Source organism: Macadamia integrifolia, chromosome 11 (assembly GCF_013358625.1).
Source record: "Macadamia integrifolia cultivar HAES 741 chromosome 11, SCU_Mint_v3, whole genome shotgun sequence".
NCBI classification, from domain to species: Eukaryota; Viridiplantae; Streptophyta; class Magnoliopsida; order Proteales; family Proteaceae; genus Macadamia; species Macadamia integrifolia.
Genome location: NC_056567.1, coordinates 2,566,417 through 2,585,320, shown reverse-complemented (window position 1 = coordinate 2,585,320; position 18,904 = coordinate 2,566,417). Strand labels below are relative to the sequence as shown.

The 18,904-nt window shown below is 37.9% G+C and overlaps 2 protein-coding genes, 1 non-coding gene and 1 pseudogene across 3 annotated transcripts; all 4 read right to left on the bottom strand.

Moving 5' to 3' along the window:
- Positions 1-133: 133 nt before the first annotated feature.
- Positions 134-2,324, bottom strand: LOC122094022 (transcription termination factor MTERF4, chloroplastic). Its single transcript, XM_042664619.1, has 2 exons — positions 1,898-2,324; positions 134-1,814 (listed from the first exon to the last, which is right to left on the bottom strand). The coding sequence occupies exon 2, from the start codon at positions 1,769-1,771 to the stop codon at positions 215-217; it is 1,557 nt and encodes a 518-aa protein (XP_042520553.1). The 5' UTR covers positions 1,772-1,814; positions 1,898-2,324; the 3' UTR covers positions 134-214.
- Positions 2,325-2,486: 162 nt separating this feature from the next.
- TRNAG-CCC lies at positions 2,487-2,562 on the bottom strand. The gene has a single exon. It is a non-coding gene; the product is annotated as a tRNA-Gly (tRNA).
- A 3,534-nt stretch (positions 2,563-6,096) lies between these two features.
- On the bottom strand, positions 6,097-8,031 carry LOC122092807 (annotated as a pseudogene).
- A 6,119-nt stretch (positions 8,032-14,150) lies between these two features.
- On the bottom strand, positions 14,151-17,067 carry LOC122093488 (zinc transporter 8-like). The gene is made up of 3 exons (XM_042663833.1): positions 16,070-17,067; positions 15,627-15,776; positions 14,151-14,716 (listed from the first exon to the last, which is right to left on the bottom strand). The coding sequence occupies exons 1-3, from the start codon at positions 16,676-16,678 to the stop codon at positions 14,411-14,413; spliced, it is 1,065 nt and encodes a 354-aa protein (XP_042519767.1). The 5' UTR covers positions 16,679-17,067; the 3' UTR covers positions 14,151-14,410.
- Positions 17,068-18,904: the final 1,837 nt, after the last annotated feature.

Genomic DNA, 18,904 nt, shown 5'->3' with positions numbered 1-18,904 from the left:
TAAAACACCACCAGCACCTGAATCCTATAAGAAAATGGGATCTATGAATGTAATGGTTGAAAATTGACAACAGAATCATTCATTCTTGGAGATCATTCACTGTGGAAATTCATTCAACAGGAAAAAGTATATATGAAGAATACGCAAGAAAATAAAAAAGAGAATCATGTTATCATCTAGTATATAAATTAAATTTGATGCATCAAAGAAATTACTAAAGAGATACAGTGCGTCTGTAGACTATTTCATCATCACTTTCATCTTCATCCTCATCTGATACAATATCACCCCCTGGCAGCTCTAATTTACCACCTATACAAAATGATGGCCCCATACTTTCTGTTTCAATATAATCAGCCTGCAGTCTCTCTTCAAATCTCTGGTCACTGCAGTTAAGGAACCAGGCCAGACTACACTTGATCCCCTTGCTTGATAATCTCTGGTACCTGGGCTTAATCCTTGACTCCAAGCTGTAAGTGAAGTATTCTGGGAACTCCAGGAGCTCTCTCAATGACCGTTGCATTTCACTTTTGAAGAAGTAATAACTATTCTTCATTAGCTCAACACGGAGAGCAACCAATTGTGGACACTTCACAATCATCTTTGCTACATCATCAGGTGGTATCCCACGGCCACGGAGGAACTCAATGGGTTTCAAAGTCACATTTTGATTAAGACTAACAATTTGGGGCATCTTCTCAATGATGCGAGCAAAACCTTCAGGATCAATCTTCAGTTTCAAGTTAAAGAAATACTGCTGAGAAGACAACTTAGCCTTCAAAGGGAGCCCAAGTATCTGGGGAAACTGTGCTATAACAGAAGCTAGAGCTTCCCTCCTAACTCCAAAACTGATCAAAGAGTCCACATTCGGCTTCATCGTTTCTTCGAGGTCATATCCTAGAATATAAGCCCTTTTTTCAAACATCCGAGCTAAGATCTTCTTGGGAAGACCCAGAGAGACCAAGTAATCAACAATAGGCTTGATCGTTAAGCCAACTCTCATTCCAAGGAAGTAAGGGTACTGAGTGACCATAGGCCCGATATCTCTGGGGCTGACTCCAATACTCACAAGATAAGCCACCGAAGTACTCATAGTGCCTTCAAGCTTAAAACCCAGAAGCTCTGGGTACTTCTGCAACACATATCCGATATCCTGCTTCTCAACATCAAGACCTCGAAGGAACCTCACAACAGGGACGAGCTCAACCACAACACTCGCATGGAGAACCTGAGGGTAATTCTTCACAAACTCTCCAAGTTTCGATCTGGGAATACCAATCTTCTCCAAATAACCCAAAACAGGAATCATATTCTTCCGAACACTACACCCAAGCATCAACGGGTACTCGTTGATGCTATCGATGGTTAGCCCAATCTTCTGGAGGAACTCAACTCTCTCCTTCATCACTTCAACCGTTGACGGTAGCTCCAAATGCTCTAACTCATCCGGAATTATTCCCAAACTCTTCAAGTAATCGCAGATGATAACACGAGATACCAGCTTCTCCTTTCGGCCTTGAATCACTCCCCAAGTAACCGAGGGCATTTCGTATTCTTGGAATTTGCCGGACTGGGTTGAGAACAAGTGGGTTGAAACCCTGGGGTTCGAAGTTTGGGGCGTTTTGAGTTGCTGAATCCATGGATTGAAGGAGACAACAGAGGAATCCTTAGATGATGAAGCCGCAGCAAGCCCAATTGAAAATGCTGTGGATATGTTTCGAGGGGAAAAAAAGATTGAAGCTTTTGCTTTCCTTCTGAAAACTACACTCATCTCAAAAACGAAAACCACCACAGTTGAATTGAAGAGCTTCTATCTGAAAAGGAACGAGTTAAGGGTTCAAGACTCACAAAGAATTAGTCGCTTGCAATCTATTGAGCGAAGAGTGAGAAGACTTACAAAGAATTAGCCGCTTGCAATCTTTTGAGCGAAGAGCGAGACACAGACAAAGCAGCCTACGCCTGAGCTGGTCTTCAAACGATCCGATGCCCTAGAAAATTGATAAAAGTGTATGAGAGAGAGAGAGCAGTTCCAGGGAAGTCACCGGCGGCCTTATGGTTTCGGTGGGATGAACGACCAGTTCCAGACGAAGTTCGCAGAGAGAGAGAGAAAGAGCAGCTCCAGGGAAGTCACCGACAGCCTTATGGAGATGGTGGGATGAACGGCCAGTTCCAGACGAAGTTGAGAGAGAGAGAGAGAAAGCAATTCCAGGGAAGTCACCGGCGGCCAATGTTCCGAACTAATTTCGTGCGCACCCCAACCCTATTCTGTTTTCAGAAAAACGAAACACGATGGGAGGGATTGGGTGCTCTGTGGAGGGTGATAAGGTGTATCGCCTCTCTATGATATTAAGACAACTATACCACCCGATTAAAAATCCACGTGTCTAATTTCTATGGCGGGCCAGACGATATATGGCACACCTCCCTCCGCGCCATAGAGAAGCCGAATCCGAACCGGACGTGAAGGAAAGAGAAAAAGACGGTATTGAACCCAACGTGAATCGAACACGCAACCAACCCTTTGGTTGGGAGTCAAACGCGCTACCATTGCGCCACGGATCCCTATGATTCTAATGCCGCCTTTCTACGTTAATAACAAATTGTTTTCTCAATCATTTACGCTCTGTAATTTCTATTTGTATTTTTTTTGATTTATTTCTATTTTTACAAATGTTTGGTATAATTTATAGCACTTATTTCTATTTGTGATAAATTAAAATTAAAATAAATAATAAATAACAAATCACAAATCATTTATGTTGATTTTTGCTACCTTAAATGAGCACGTGTATAAAACTACTCAAAATCAATAGTATATAGGTAACTTCAGTATATTTCATACTTTTCCAGATAAAAACCCAAATCCTATCGTCTTTCTCGCTCAAAGCTCAAAGCTGAAGGTAAAAACTGAAACCTATTTTCTCATTATATAATATATTTTATAAATAGTAACCAAACGAATTCTATTTGTGGTCCATAATTTATTGTCAAAAATAATTAATAATTACAAATAGAAATCATACCAAAGAGAGCCTTAATTTATTCCACCCATTGTATTTGATTATTTGATAGTGCTGTCGTAAAATAAATTGAAAATAAAAATAATATTTGGCATGATTATTTTTGCCACGTAGAACAATGATTTGATAATTTTGATCATTGAATATGTAGGGAATTGTTTACATTGTCAGTGAAAGTTAAATGGCTCTCATTTAATTTTAGTATGATTCAATCTATGCGATTGTGAGATCAGTATGGGCCTAAGGGACTAGTTAGGCTGAAGACTTGGATACCTATCTTTAACAAAAGAAAGGAATGGTTTTTATAAACCATATATCATGCATCCCTATGATAGAAACTCTGAATTTTAATGTTTCAGTATACCATGTGGCCAATTTCATTTAAACTGAACCTTGATTAGTTAGTCATTTACCAAATGACAACTATATGGTATGCAAACTGAGTATTCCTTCTTGATTTGGCAATAAGAATGTATGCAAAAGTTTTGCTTTTATTAGTAATCATAAACTAAAATTTGAATAATTCTAGATATGAAAAGGTGAGAAAGAAAAAAAAAAAAAAAAAAAAAAGAGGAAAAAACTGCGGTGGGAGGCAAGATTTTAAAACCCTTATATACATAAATCTCAATAGAAAATTATGACTTTTAATTTTAAATTTGGGAGAGGGCTCCCCATGCTTATGGCGAGGAGAAATCTTCCATGACACATCAATTATAGTGTGAGATGGTACCATTAGTAAGGGCCTGTAATGCTCAAGGAAGAAAGAGAAAATAATTATAAGGTTGAAGAGACAACATAGGTATCTATTTCCCTGTAATTTCTAAAGGGTGTTTTAACTATGTATACTTTGTAGCCTACAAAAGGTGGTAATTTAGTAAGCCCCCCCCCCCCCCAAAAAAAAAAAAATCCCATACTACATGAGTTTTTTATTAAACATTTCTTTTTTGCAATAGTTTTTAAAACTAGACCTGACCAAAGTCAGATGGAAAAGAATTGGAACTGTTATGTTTAGTATTACGATTTGGAGAAAGTTTCTTTCATTGTGGGAGAAGAAAACACCTATGAAGCTAATGTTATTATTACTCCCCTTACTAGTTGACACCCATCTTTCTACAATGATGTCGGTGAAGGAATCTTCTTCACTGAGGGTGAAGATAAACTAGGTCCTTACGGTTTTTTTTTTAACCTATTATCTCCTCATAACTGCCGAATAAAACTTAGTGTAACTTAGATGAGGATGTCAAGATGGATGAATCATGAAATCAGAAAATAAATAAACAAGCTAAAACTAATTTTGGAGTAGCATCGATGGATGGTAAGTTGCAACATTTGAAATGGCATTGACATGTGCAACAGAGCTTTCAAATGCTCCAATAGAAAATGGAGGTTTGATTCAGATTAAAGGAGTCAAAAGAATAGGTTAGGGCCTAAACTGATTCTAACAGCAGTGATGAGGAAATATATACATAGCTTTTATAACAGGTATGACTTTGAATAGAGCTGACTGAAGAAAAAGGATCGACGTAAACAACCCCATTTAGTTGGTATTAGACTAAGTTGAGTGGAGTTTAATTGATTTGAGTCTCAGTCTTCTTCAGCTCGACCTCTTGCATTATGTTTTTGACATAAAATGTAGGATTCTAATCATATTTTTATCTTGCCCCAATGGGAGGATCAAAGATAATTCTGTTTCAGCCAATCAAAAACCTAGTAAATTCAGTACATCCCTTGTACAGTTTGCATTCTCTGTGGGGAGAGTAAGGGGGGGGGGGGGGGGGGGGGGGGAGTAGATCTCCAGATCTAAATGTCACTGTTGCTGGTGAAGTTCAATGCTTTGCAATCAGCTACATGATAATGCATGGGTGTATCTGATAGAGGACCCCTGCATCCATCTCATCAATAAAATTCCAGCCTCAAATGCACAACTGACCGAAAATTACAAAGATGTCATTCAATATATATATTTGAAACCATAGAAGGTTAGTTTATTATAGTCAAAATTTTGTGACAAGGGAGAATGTTTCCTTCACAACTTGCGATGTAATCTTTTCTACAGTCCTAAATATCTTTGGTTTGGGAGTTTTCATTAAAAAACAGAATGAGAAAAATTGTCTTGAGTAGGGATTTCTTCCCACACCCTCTCACATAATGATCATGGGATTCACACTAACAGTCTCTCCCCTCAAGAATCCCCTACTGAACGAATCTATCTCCCTCCCTTTCATTGGTGCAATATCATCCTATTCTGATGTCGTCGGAGACCTCCATCCAAAAAATATATACTTACGGAGAGGCCTAAAACATGTCATATAGTGTTAATTTGATTGAGGGAATGACTCATGTCACTTCCATTATTAGCGTGGCAAGGGAGGCCTTGTCAATTTTTTGTAAGACAGAATGGCCTAAGCTGTACACGATCTTCTACTGAATGACTTTTCTTCTTACCCGGAAAAAAAAAATATATTATATATATATATATATATATGTATAGGGTCCTATTCCATGAGGGTGCCTATATGATGACTAGCTTGCATTCTAAGTTTATCTTTCTTCTTACCCGAAAAAAAAAAAAATAAATAAAATAAATAAAAAATAAAAAAAATCAGTGAATCAATAGTGCAAAGGAAAATAGATAACAATATTTTTTATATCAATTTTTTTCTTGAAATGATCACTATAAGCTTTCTGTAATATTTTCTGCTACAAGAAGTTTCCTGTTTCCCTCTAGGATGATAACTAAACAATCTGTAGCTCTCAAGGCTTCAACAATCAACCAACCCAAAAGGCCAACATGGCCTGCTTTATTGAGAGCAGCAGCATAAACAGAGAGATCCAGAGTTCTTAATCATATTCATTGCTTGTTCATCTTCAAGAAGCCGATTTTATGAACTCCAGGATGTAAAACACTTGAAGACATGGTAAGGGAAGTGTCTCACTTCTTATTGATGGAACTTGTATATTTTTCTTAGCTAGGTGAGACTCAAATAGTAGCTTATGTTTCTTATGAAAACTGAAGGAAGCATTGGAGTACTTAAAATTTTATTAGGAAAATTCCCATGAAACCTATTATGGCACTTTAAGCCCACTGAACCAAGACAGACATACAACCTGTCCCCAGAAGAAGTGAGATATTTGCTCCTAATTGAAGCCTCCAATTGTTTTGCCTCCTGGAGTTCATAAAATCAGCTGCTAGTATGTCTACGAGCGCCATATAAATCAAAATCCCAGCTGCAGCAGAATCAAGAACTCCTTCAACCACGAGAGCTGTTAGGCTATTCTCATTGTAAGCACTTGTTATTTCAATCCCCACAGTGATCCCAACCGGGGTAGTAAGGGAGCAAAAGAGTGCCATAGCTGCAGCAGATTGACTTTCAAATCTCGCCTGGTTTTTTTTTTTTAAAACTTAGAACAAGTTTAGTGCAAAACTGAAGGAAAGAGAAATGCTTGGGGAATTTAGAATTGGATAAGCCAAATAGTAACTTAACATACACACTAATGGAAGGGAAATTGGAAAGTACAATTAAAGAATGCATCATATAAGGGATTTTCAAAGAGAAATTGTAAAAGAGAACATGTGGGCATGTCTTTCTAAATTTAGTAGTCTTTAGTGCAGGAATTATGAAGCAATACTAGTCACTAGGGTATGAGCTTAAGCATTTGTTTCATCAATTTTGCTTGAAAAATCATTGGATACCCTTTAAAAACAGGGATTGCTTGAATACACTTTAGAAGATGGGATGCTCAAGCACACAACCAAGCTTGAAGGCAGACAGAAGTAATTTAGAAAACTAATATGATTTAGAGTTGGATACCTGAGAGATGCACCCACCAAGTCCCATGCCTTCAAAGAACTGGTGGAATGATAGGGCTGCAAACAGAGGTTTTATTGTTTGTGAACTTCTGGAAGCCCCAAGTGGAATACCTATAATTACAGAGTGAACCACAATTCCTAGTTCCAAAACCTGCAATGAGATTTGAGTATTGATAATAATTAAATAGCAACATTTAGTCCAAGTCTTATAAATTTTTAATCAGACAGAAAGAGGGAAACACAGAAAGGCAAAATAGATGAATGACTAGATATTATGTTCAGAGAATAGCCCAAAATGAGGATGAGCAGAAGAAGAATGGTGAATCAAAAACCAACAAATTTGAGGATCCATTTTCACAAAGCATGGAGAACAGATCATTGATGAGGCACTTCCAAAAGCATATATCAAGAAAACCAACTAAACAAAACCAAAGTAGTTCAAGATGTTATATCACACAATTCATTTTTCTTGGTAGAGCCCTTACACCTTAAAAAATGATTATGATTTGATAAAGCGAGAGAGAACAAGACCAGAACAATGAAAGAGAACCCACACTGGTATTGCTGATACAGAAGTTAACAATGAGCTTTCAGCAATACCAACTTGTGATACTATGCGATGGCGAGTAAGTTCAGATCTAACTGAAGCCTCACCAATCAAGTTTGAACCATGTGAATGAACATGAAGGTGATCTGAATGTTCTCCATTTTTCTCTTCATCTTCTGTCACTGGTTGAGCCTTGTTAGAGTGCAACCTCTTATAGAAACTAGTTGCAAAAGTGTCCACCATCAAAGTCCCAATTGCCGACATCATAGCGATAAAGCCTGTGAATGAGAATTTCCACATATTCTGATCTAGTCATGGGGACCTTAATTTATCAAATGCATGAGGTAATATATGTGTGAAACCTGTTGATAGGATCACACCAGCTGCAAAGGCTCTGATCATGAAGAAAACATCATTCTCTAGCCGTAAAACCTGAAATTTATTCCCAGGATGGGAATACAAACCCCAAGTCCACTGGCATCCAGAAGTGAAGCAATGGCACCTATCTTGTATTTAATTGCCTCAGTTCTATTGTGACTCTTGTCTTCTACAGCATCACATTTACAGTCACAAGAGACTAAAACAGGGAGGAGTATAAAAAGGTAGAAGTAGATTGCTAAAACATTAGGTGAATTAGGTTGAAGCTTTGTCATGGCAAGACAATGGAAGTGAAGGAAAAGGAGAAGAAGTTTGTAATTGTTTGGAGAAGCTGTGTTACATTATAAAGACAAGGAGTGATAGACTGTGCCACTCAAGTTGAGTTGGATGAACAGAAATTTGTTATGAAGACAATGTGTAGCATTGAAACATGACACTGTGTTATCATCAGTCATATGACTTTGGATCTGATATATAAGCATGACTACAGATTATGAATTCCCTATATTTCTTTAAGAAAGTTTCATCTTATGCCTTGAGTCCAAGGATTGCTGGAAATTAATCCTGTTTAGACAAAGGATGTGCAACTTCTATAAACATTTTCCCCCCTTATTAAGCATATGATGCTTTGATTGCCCATCTATTTTGCACTTCTTGAAAGTAAATTATATCTAAAATGTACCTTGTCCTTCCTGATTTTACTATAAGTTGGACTATCACCACTACTGCCTTAGGACAAATCAATAATTATCCATTGATGAAATCATAGGGTAACCTACTAACTTGGCTTCATCTTGCACTTATTTTGGGATTGGGAAAGGGTTCTTTTTGTTGAGAGAATGGTCTTACATTGGTTATCCCTGAAGGCTTTCTTTGCCCCATAGACCAGTGAGTCCCTCCATCCAATAGTCCAAGCATTTGGGTTGGATATTTACATGGAATCAAGGCAGGTTATGACCCTGCCTCTTATCTCATTCCATCATTTGTGTATCCAGCATGTGTACGCAGTTCCATCTGCTTACAAGTGAGGATAAGTGTTGGGAGAATAGTCCCACATCAGTTATCCCTGAAGGCTTCCTTCCACCCAAGAATTTGGACTTTTGGGTTGGATATTTACACTTTTCACTCTAATGAATGGGATCTAAGCTATCAAATCAACAGAAATATTCTTTCCCTACCCCTACATGGTGTATGAGGTTAAGTGACTGCAATCTGATTCCAATTTGATTTCAATAGACACCTCAAGCTAGAAAGTTTCTATGTAATCAGAATCATTCAAAAGTGTAATTCCAAGTTGAAGTACATATCTTCACTAAATCAAAGAACAGTGGAGGGACTGTAGAAACAGAGGAAAACATGTAAACAGAAGATAAATGGGTAAATGCTGATAATACTTTACAAAAAGAAGAAGTCCTTTATAGCATCAATTTTAGTTCATTTTGCCAATATACACATAAAATCTGCCCCTATAAGAAGTAGAGACATTTTCCCCTTAGTGCCCAACTGAATCCTTACCCTGCTTTTAGCATCCTAGAGTTCATAAAACCAGTTGCTAACAGATAAGCAAGCACCAGGGAAATCAAGATCCAAGAAAAGAAAAGAAAAAAATTCAAAAATTTTTGGATTAAAAAAAAAGAAAAGAAAAGAAAAAAAAGACATAAATCAAACATTACATCATCATGATTTTTTATCTTATTACTATATATACTTTTTTTTTTTTTTTTCTTAGCAACCAAACATAGACTCTGGGAAAGACAATGAGAGACAAAGGCATCTAGTTTATATTGGAATTGAAGGTAACATCCAAGAAACACTACCAATCGAGACAGCTCTAATGTGTTGAGACATGGGTTATCTAATCTCCTTGGGGATGTACAAAAAAATGTTTATTACTTCATAGATTTTAGAAGAACCAAATGAAGTCCATGTGATCACACAACAAAACCAAGAAACCCAATTCCAAGAACTGGAATATATTTATCGACAAAGACAGTCCAGGAATCCCTCTAACAGTGAGAATGGTCATCCTTGAAGAGTTGGAAAAGGAAGGCAGGCGTGGCGTGGGCTGGGCTGGGATTTTCAACCTGTGTGATTTTCAGGCCCAGTCTTGGGCTCAGCCTGTCCCGATCCAGCCCAGCCCTATTTATTCAATTACATATGAATTACATGGAAGAGGGTCCTCCCTCCCCTCCCCCCTACCCACGCCAATATGGGGAAATCTCCCACATCGTATCAATGGTGCGTGGACAATGATATCATTCACATTACGGGTTACATGGTCAAAATAACCCTAGACGAGTGCTTTTTTTTTTGGGTAAAGAGAAGAGTGGGTGTTTGGAGAAAGAAAATTTTGTCAATTTTTTATTATTTTATTTTACCATGTGGCAAATTCTGTATGGACCATGGTTTCAAGTATTGGCATTGTATAGGAATCAGCTGAGACCAATTCCCGATCTGGATTAGTTACCCATATAGTTTTAGGGGTAAAACAGTAAAGAAAAACGTATTTTTTTTCTTCTGAAAAGTAAGGACAAAAGTGACTGATACCCACCTATCCTCTTTGATCGGTATCAACAGAAACCAATACCTGTATTGATAGCAAGAACTAATTCCATGGTTTGGACTAAAACTTCTACTGATTTAGTCTTGCCCTTTAGCTAATCTCATGATTAATATGAATTAATGAGCTACTATTTTAGCATTAAGTAACAATTTGTTGATCCATCTATCTTTTCAACTATGGGATTTAGGTAGTTGGACAATATTTGGCATGTGACAGATCACCTAGTACATCTTATGGTAAAAAAAAAATTAAGACAGATCACCTAGTTCCCCATTGTGCTTTGACTGGTCATGTGGCAATTATAAACTTTGAAGATTCACTAGCTTTTGAAAAATCAAATGCATAGCTAATAATATAATGGAAAGATGTTAACAAGGGATTACAAGTGTCTTAAAAAATTAAGGGTAAGAGATTGTTGCTTGGTTTTGTGGCCCCTACAACTAGATTATTTTCTGATGAAATTCTGTTGCTACCGGGTTGCATGAACTTTCTTGCTACTTGGGCTCACAGCTAAAGAAATAGAATTATTCACTAGGTATTTTCCACAGGAAAGTTCCTGCAACTAAGCAACAACAATTTTTTTTTCCAATTCTATTTCGATCTCCAACTGACCTACTCCTTTGTCTCTATTTCTTCTTCGACTCCGATTAGAGAAGGAAAAAATAAACGCTGATATGACTGAAAAACTGCTTCAAATGACCTTATTACCCTCAGAAGAAACTGAAGTCTCATATTGTTGATAACTGTACGTTCCGCATTAAATGACATTTTAATCCCCACCCTGCTTGAAAATGATAACTATCTCACAAAGGTACAGAAGAGAGGCTACAACTTACAACTCATGTTTCAAACAGTTTTACCTACAAAAAAAAAAAAAAAAAAAAGGCATTTCACTCAAAGCCCACCTATATTATCAACAGCTCAAGCCCATTTCGCCAAAAGAGCTTTACAACCAGCCCCTAAGAGAAGAAAGATCTGTACTCCTATCTATGTCTCATATTGTTTTGCAACCACGAACTCATAAAATCGCTGCTAGTAGATCTACCAGCGACATGGAAATCAAAATACTGGCCGCAGCAGCAGCATTAAACAGTCCTTCAATGATGAGAGCTTTCGGGCTATTCTCGTTGTAACTGTTCGTTATCCCGAGACTTATTGCTATCCCAATTGGTGTAGTAAGGAAGAAGAAAAGTTCCATAATTACAAAAGCTTTTGTTTTGAATTTTGCCTGTTAAGATAACAAATGCCATGGTTAGCTCTTCTTAGCCGGTAACCCTACAAGTGTAACAACTGAACTGAGGGGAAGACAATTGAATTGCAGAGTTGAGTGGTCGTATGGGCTAAGAATTTGAAATATTAGTTGGCTTGTTTTAGTTAAAACCCAACTTGGGCCCATTTTGAATTAAAACAATATGTGAGGCAACCAGTAGAAACAGGGATGGTTGGTGGGCCTAGAGTGGAAGAATTGACCACCTTAAAGTCAAAGTAAACATTAGACTAGAAAAATAAACAGAAAAAATTGTGTGGATGAAGAAAAAGAGATGGTAGATGCATCCACCATGTTCCATGAGTCAGGGCTGCAACCAGAGGCTTTATTACACTGGGACTTTGAGAAACACCCAATGAGATCCCTATGATCACAGAGTGAACCACATTTTCTTATTCAATCCTTTTGTGTTTTTCCTTTTCAGTAGGAATTAGCCAAGTAAACAAACCCACTAAACAAAGAGAAATTGGTTTAGAGTATTAATTTACTTTCAATTTTTTTTTTTTTTTTAATGCAACCCAAGATCAACTCAACTTACTAAGCCTCATCTTCATCTCATCTACTGGGATACTAGTTGTAGTTGATTAGAAAAGAGATTTGTATTTACCTCTCATCTTCAACACTGCAATGAATTAGGCTTCATCTTTGGCTTCGTCCCTCCCTTAGGAAAGATACAGGCTCTGCCCCTGCTTTTACTGGTCCACCCCAATAGCAATACCCCAAAAGCAGTATTGAACCTCTCAGATAATGAAAGTTTCAAGATGATTCAATATTTTTGAGTCCCAAAAAGATCCTTGAGGGAAAATCTGCTGAAGCTTACACTATTGCTAGTCCATATCCCTGTGTCTTTGACTCTTTGTACTGATGGAATAAATTCAAAGGTACTCCATATAAAAGATTCTGAGCAATGGGTGGTAAGTGCAGTAAAGGCAATAGTTTTTATTTCAGATAGGGTTCACTTGTTAAACCACTTTGAAGCTATGGATGAAATTGAAGGTTAATCATTCTTGGGTTCCCACTTCCTATGATTGCTTCATCCATTAGAGCTCTAATAGTTCAACTTTGACAATGGGACTCAGACTTCAGATAAGACACAAGAAGATGAGGTGCCAAAGATTTTTCACTTCAAAGAAAATTGATGCTTTTGAATTCCACAGGTTAATGATTATTCTTATTGTGAGGACTTTAGTAAGAGAAATAATTACAGTTATAAATATCTTCCATGGTGACCATGATAACATTGAATGACATACTGGAAATAAGGATATGAGGGGAAAAGGTCAGAGGTTTTGTTATGTCTATCAAATAAAATAATTGGTTACATTATTTATGCTGTCAATAAATATTTTTAGGGCTGTCCGGGAGTGTGGCTCTAGCACCAACATGGGAACCAATGGGAGTAAGGAACGAAGCATCAATAAGGGAGGGGTTTCCACCTTCCATGAGAGGCGGGACAATCATTTCACCCCCACACTCCACCCCACATAAATCATTTTTTCATTAAAAATATAGGAAAAAGAACTTTGTCCAGGAGCAGAGCACCTACACCTGGACACATGGGATGGGAAGGGACAAAATGACTGCCCTGCCCCCTATGACTAGAAATAATGCCTGTCCTATTGATGCTTCTACATGCGCTTCCGTTGACCTATGTGCTGGTGCAGGGGCTGCGCTCCAAGACAGAGAACTCTTCCCCATTTTTAATACTCTTTCTTAAGTCACCACACCTGCCTCTTGGATGGTAATAGTAGGCTTTGCTTTGCCTTGGCAGGCTTAGATATAAGTATATAACCAAACTTAAAATATGAGCACAGTAGCTTCAGGTAGTACTTACTATGGGAATTATCCATGTAGGGATGCTTTAAAATCCAGACTTGATTCTTTTCAAGTGAGTTGAAAATCTTTATGTGATCCTACTTTGTTTCTTGTTGTCATTGTTTGGTGAAACGGGGACAAGGATCATCTTACTGATAGGATATCGGTCATTCAAATTTTAATCAAAACAATAGAGGGGGAGATACATGTTACCTTTAGTCTTACTACAAGACTTCCACGCGATCATAGCTCTTTTACTACAGGTCCTTCCTATCATTGCAGGAAGCTGTTCCTGTTGATTATGACCACCACCACTGTTCTAGGGTTTTCTCAAAGCCTTAGAACTTTTTACCTTACACTCAATTAATCATGAAAATAATGATGGATCACTTTATCCTCTTGCAAGAGAATAAACATGAGAGTCTGTTTCCCTTCCAAAAAATCAATTTTGTGTTTAAATTCCACTTGGAATGATACTCAAGGCAACTAGAAATTAGCACAATTCATTGAAACAACAAATTGTGCAAGAACACACCTATTATAGGTCAAATGAACAGCACATAAGAAACAGTTTCTAAAATAAAATTGAGGCTCACATCACAGGCAAGAGCTGGTTATTAGAGATATTGTGTCAGATAAGATGGAAAGATTTGTTGATTTAAAGCCCTCATACCTCCAACTGCTTCAAAAAAATATATTTCTCAGGGCCAAAAAATAAGAAATTTTATTGGGAAACATAGGAGCCCAAAGAAAATAAGAGAAATAAGAATTTGAATGACGTTGGATTGTTGATCTAAATGAAAGAGACTTCCCATTTCCCATATACCTGTTCTCTACCAAAACTAGTAAGGAGAAAAAAAGATCCTAACTTTGCCAATGATGAAAATTCTCTTATGTATATTTTCACAACAACAACCTATAAAAAGAAGCAAATTATCCAAAAAGGGAAGCAAGGGTGAAGAAGGGATTCACTAAAAACTATAAAAATTTCTATACCTCTACCAACAACTTAAGCCCATATAGCTAGAAGGGCCATACAACCTGCTCCTACAAGAAGGGAGACATTGGCCCCAAACTGAAGCTTTCCATTGCTTTGCATCCTAGGATTCATGAAATCAGCTGCTAGTAGATCAACAAGTGCCATGTAGATCAATATCCCAGCTGAAGCAGAGTTGAAAATCCCTTCAACAATTAGTGCTGCTGTGCTGTTCTCATCATAGACATTTGTTATTCCTATGCCCAGTGCAATCCCAACTGGTGTAGTGAGGGAGAAAAAGATTGCCATAATTGCAACTGCTCTTGACTTGAATTTTGCCTATCAAAACCATGTAACCATATTTTAGCATATCAAAACACAATACATTAAGGTTTCATAGCTTCTGATGTTTATCTCAAAACTTATATCAGGTTATGAATTGAAGAAAGACAGTCCACAAAACAAATAACTCAACTTAGGTGCACAATTCTTTGGAATGAAAGGCATCCTCCAGAACACACTCTGAACTGTTTATCACTATAGCAAGGAATGAACTGTGCTCCATCACAAATGTTTGACTCCCTAAAAGAGAATTTAAAGAATACTGTTTTACTGATCTACCTTACTACAAATCAATCTTCTTGAAATTACATGTTCATCTATTCTCTGTTTCTAAACAAAGAGAAGAGTGGGGGTGGCCAAGCTATATGGCCTGATTTGATTATTATAAACAGAAAGAGCTACAATGGTTGGACCCACTCAACAAAACCACATGGTTCTAGTAGCAATGTTGATTGTTTTGTCCAATCACAAATGTTTTGACTCCCTAAGAGAGAATTTACAGAATTCTCTTTTACTGATCTACTTTACTACAAAGCAGTCTTCTTGAAATTACATGATCATCTATTCTCTGTTCCTAAACAAAGAGATGAGTGGGATGGCCAACCTAAAGCCTGACTTGATCATTATCAGAAAGAGCTACAATGGTTGGACCCACTCAACAAAACCACATGGTTCTAGTAGCAATGTTGATTGTTTTGTCCATCAATGCATATGGTCCTACTGCACATGAGAACATTCATCTTAGCAGAACTCATAACAAAAAGAAAAGAAGGTATTGTTCAGTGATGGCCTGTGAATGAGACTCACATAATATCACAAACCAATCAATTTAACAAACAGATAAAGAAAAAATTAGGGGAAGGATTGAACCCCCAAAAAAAAAAAATTGCAGTGACAAAACAGGTACCTGGGTGATGCATCCACCAAGCCCCATTCCCTCAAAGAACTGGTGGAAAGTTAAGGCTGCAACCAGAGGCTTTATGGTACTGGGGCTTTCAGAAGCACCCAATGATATTCCAATGATGACAGAATGTGCAACAATTCCCAGCTCCAAAACCTACCACATTCATAATTAATTAAACTCTTTGAATTTACATAATTAAATAAAAATTACATCCTTTCCATAAAAAAATTACAGAAACAGGGGAGGGAGGGGGATGAGGAAAAAGAATGAAAACTAAGTATCAAGAATACCTGCTGAATAGGTGATGAAAAAAATGGAAAATAAAAACAAACAGAACAGAGAAACATTCATTTTGGGAATGAAAAACAGAAATAAATGAAATATTAAAATGGAAGAAAAGGGGAACAGAAGAAATTAATAATTAATTAATTATAACAATAAAATACCTGCGAAACTACGCGATGCCGGATAAGGGCGGTTGTGGGCGAGCCTTCAGATGCAATAGCAATACCAGACCCATGAGCATGGCCATGAGTGGCATGAGTATGAACATGAACAAGACCTGAATGTTCTCCTGCTCCTTCCTCGTCTCCTTTCTCTGGTTGCGACTTATTGAAGTGCGACCTGGTATAGTATCCTGTAGCCAAACTATCTACCATCAATGTTCCAATCGTAGCCATCATGGCAATGAAACCAGTTAACGGAAATTCCCAAGCCTTCCCTTTGAGACAAGGGTTGGTTAAAGTGTCGAATGCATCTGGTAAGACATGAATGAACCCAGTTGCTAGAATGACACCAGCTGCAAAAGCTTTGATGATGAAGAAGATATCTTTTTCGGGTTGCAGATCTGGAATCATCTTCCCCATCATTGGCAAACAAACCCCAATGCCACCTGCGAAAAGAATCGAAAACAAGGCCGTAATCTTATATTTAAGAGCCAAGCTCTTGTTACGATCTCCTTCTTCATCTTTCTCACAAGTACATTCAGCCGAAACCAATATGGGCAACAATAGACACAGAAAACAGAGGTACGCAACGACCCTTTCCTTCTTCATGACTGATAAAAGAGAAGAAACTGATTAGCCCACAAGAGAAGAGCTGAAGAGAGAGTTTAATCTGTGTGAAGAAGTGTGAAGGGGGATCCGAAACTTTTATGTATATTTTTGGGTTGGGTCATGGCCTCATCGTGTATAGTTACAGTAGTAAGATGACACGGAATTCAAATTCCCAAAGGGGTTCCTTTGATTGAGATTTGAGACCAGAACTGAATGTCTTCTCTATCAAATTACCCTTTAGATGAAATTTTGAGAGAAATTATGAGGTCATTTCATTGTGGAAAACAGTTAAGGGAAGAAGAGATATGAGAATCGCGACAGCTACAACAGAAAACTGAGGAAGGGAGGACTCTTTAAAGTTTTGACTAAGTACGGATGGAGAATTGGAGATGGAAGTGGAAACTAGAAACATGTGTTGTCATCTTGATGGATTAATGGAGGGTTTAGCCTCCATTTGTTTGGGAATTGGGTTAATTTTGGTGGATTAAACCTAACAATGTCGTCATGGGATTTGTTAAGTGTGAGACATTTTTTCTGTCAGAATTTTTTCTATTTATTTATTTATTTATTATTATTTTTTAACCAAGGTGTCAAAGCAGATACACAGATGAATCAAATTTGGGACTATGCATTTATCCACACAATCCTCAATTTGCCCTAACCATCTGGGCAATCCACGAATGGATCCTATTAGAAGACTCAGAACTCAACTGTTTCTTCTCAGCTGTCATTTATTTCAGATGTTAATGGGGCGGGGTCACTATTTGCGGTAGATGGAGAACTTTGTGGGGCTCAATTAGTTTATGACCGTCTGATGTAATCGATTGGGAGAAGATTCTATTTAAGGGCATCGATTTGAAACTGAAACCACTGCTTAGAATGGGCCGGAATTGATTCGTTATGGGTTTCAGTGGTGAATATTCCAACTAAGATTCCCCTGAATCGGTTGGTTTTATCAAATGAATGATTCGGCCGATTCTAAGTCAATAAGAATGAGAATTGGCATAGACTAGAGACTGATTCTAACATCGATTCTTTTTTGGGGAATTCACTATCACTCCCCTACACTTCGCCTATATTTACTGAAACTCCTCCTTTCTTAATTTTTTTTCCTGACACTTCCCTCTTCATCGTCACCCACCCTCCCTGCCCCTACCTTGAAAGGATACCCCTATCAATCCTCCCATGTACTCGCCCAAACTGAAGAAAGAACTTGGGGCTTACAATGAAACCATAGGGCTCCCTCTTCCTCTCTAATCGGAACCCCTCTTCCCCTCTTTTTTCTTTTCACGTTCAACAAAGTCACAATCCAGGAGCACACCAATCCAATCCAATCCAATCCAATGAATCCACTCCAGAGTTAATGAAACAATGGACACCACAAAACATCTTTTTTTTTTTCCAATTTTATCCCGCTTGCTAACCTTGGGGCCTCTTTTTTTTTTGGTAAACAAAAGGCTTTATTAACGATAAAACCTTGTGCCAGTACAATCAGCCAATAATAGAGTGCGAATACAAGTGGGAGGATCACACAAAAGAGAAAAGGAAGGCTGAGCTGATGTCGCAGAAGAGGCCAAAGAGTTAGCAACAGAGTTCGCTTATCTGAAGATATGAATGAAGCTCACATCAGTAAAACGATTGATTAACTGTAGGCAATCCTGTATAATATACTTGATCCCCCAAGGACAAGTGACAGACAACCCCTTAAGGAGCTTGATGACTAGTTTGTTGTCACTTTCAATAATAATCTGCTTTCAATTGTGAGACGAAGCAATAAGAAGGGCTTGCCTAATTGCCAACGCTTCTGCTGTGATTGCGTACGATGTTCCAATACCCAAAGAAAAGCAACACATAAGAGATGCATTATGATCCCAGCAAATACCACCAATTCCAGCCAATCTTGGGCTCCCTTTACTTGCCTCGTCTATATTGAACTTCAACGTTCCCACCGCCTGGGGGGGGGGGGGGGAGCTCCAAGACACTGAGATAACATTTCTTTGAGGTTTCAGAACATGCAGCGCACTAACTTCTTTTGCTTCTCTGACTGCTTTCAAAATAATCGAATTGGTTCGGAAACAATTTCTTTTTAAAATCCAATCCCAAAATGCAACCCAAATGTTCCATATGATGCTACAAAAAAGGGCAATCTGGAGAGTCCGTGTTCTGTTTGATGGATGATGACAATGGACATCATTGAGAATAGAATGAGTGAAGGAGTAGGAGAAT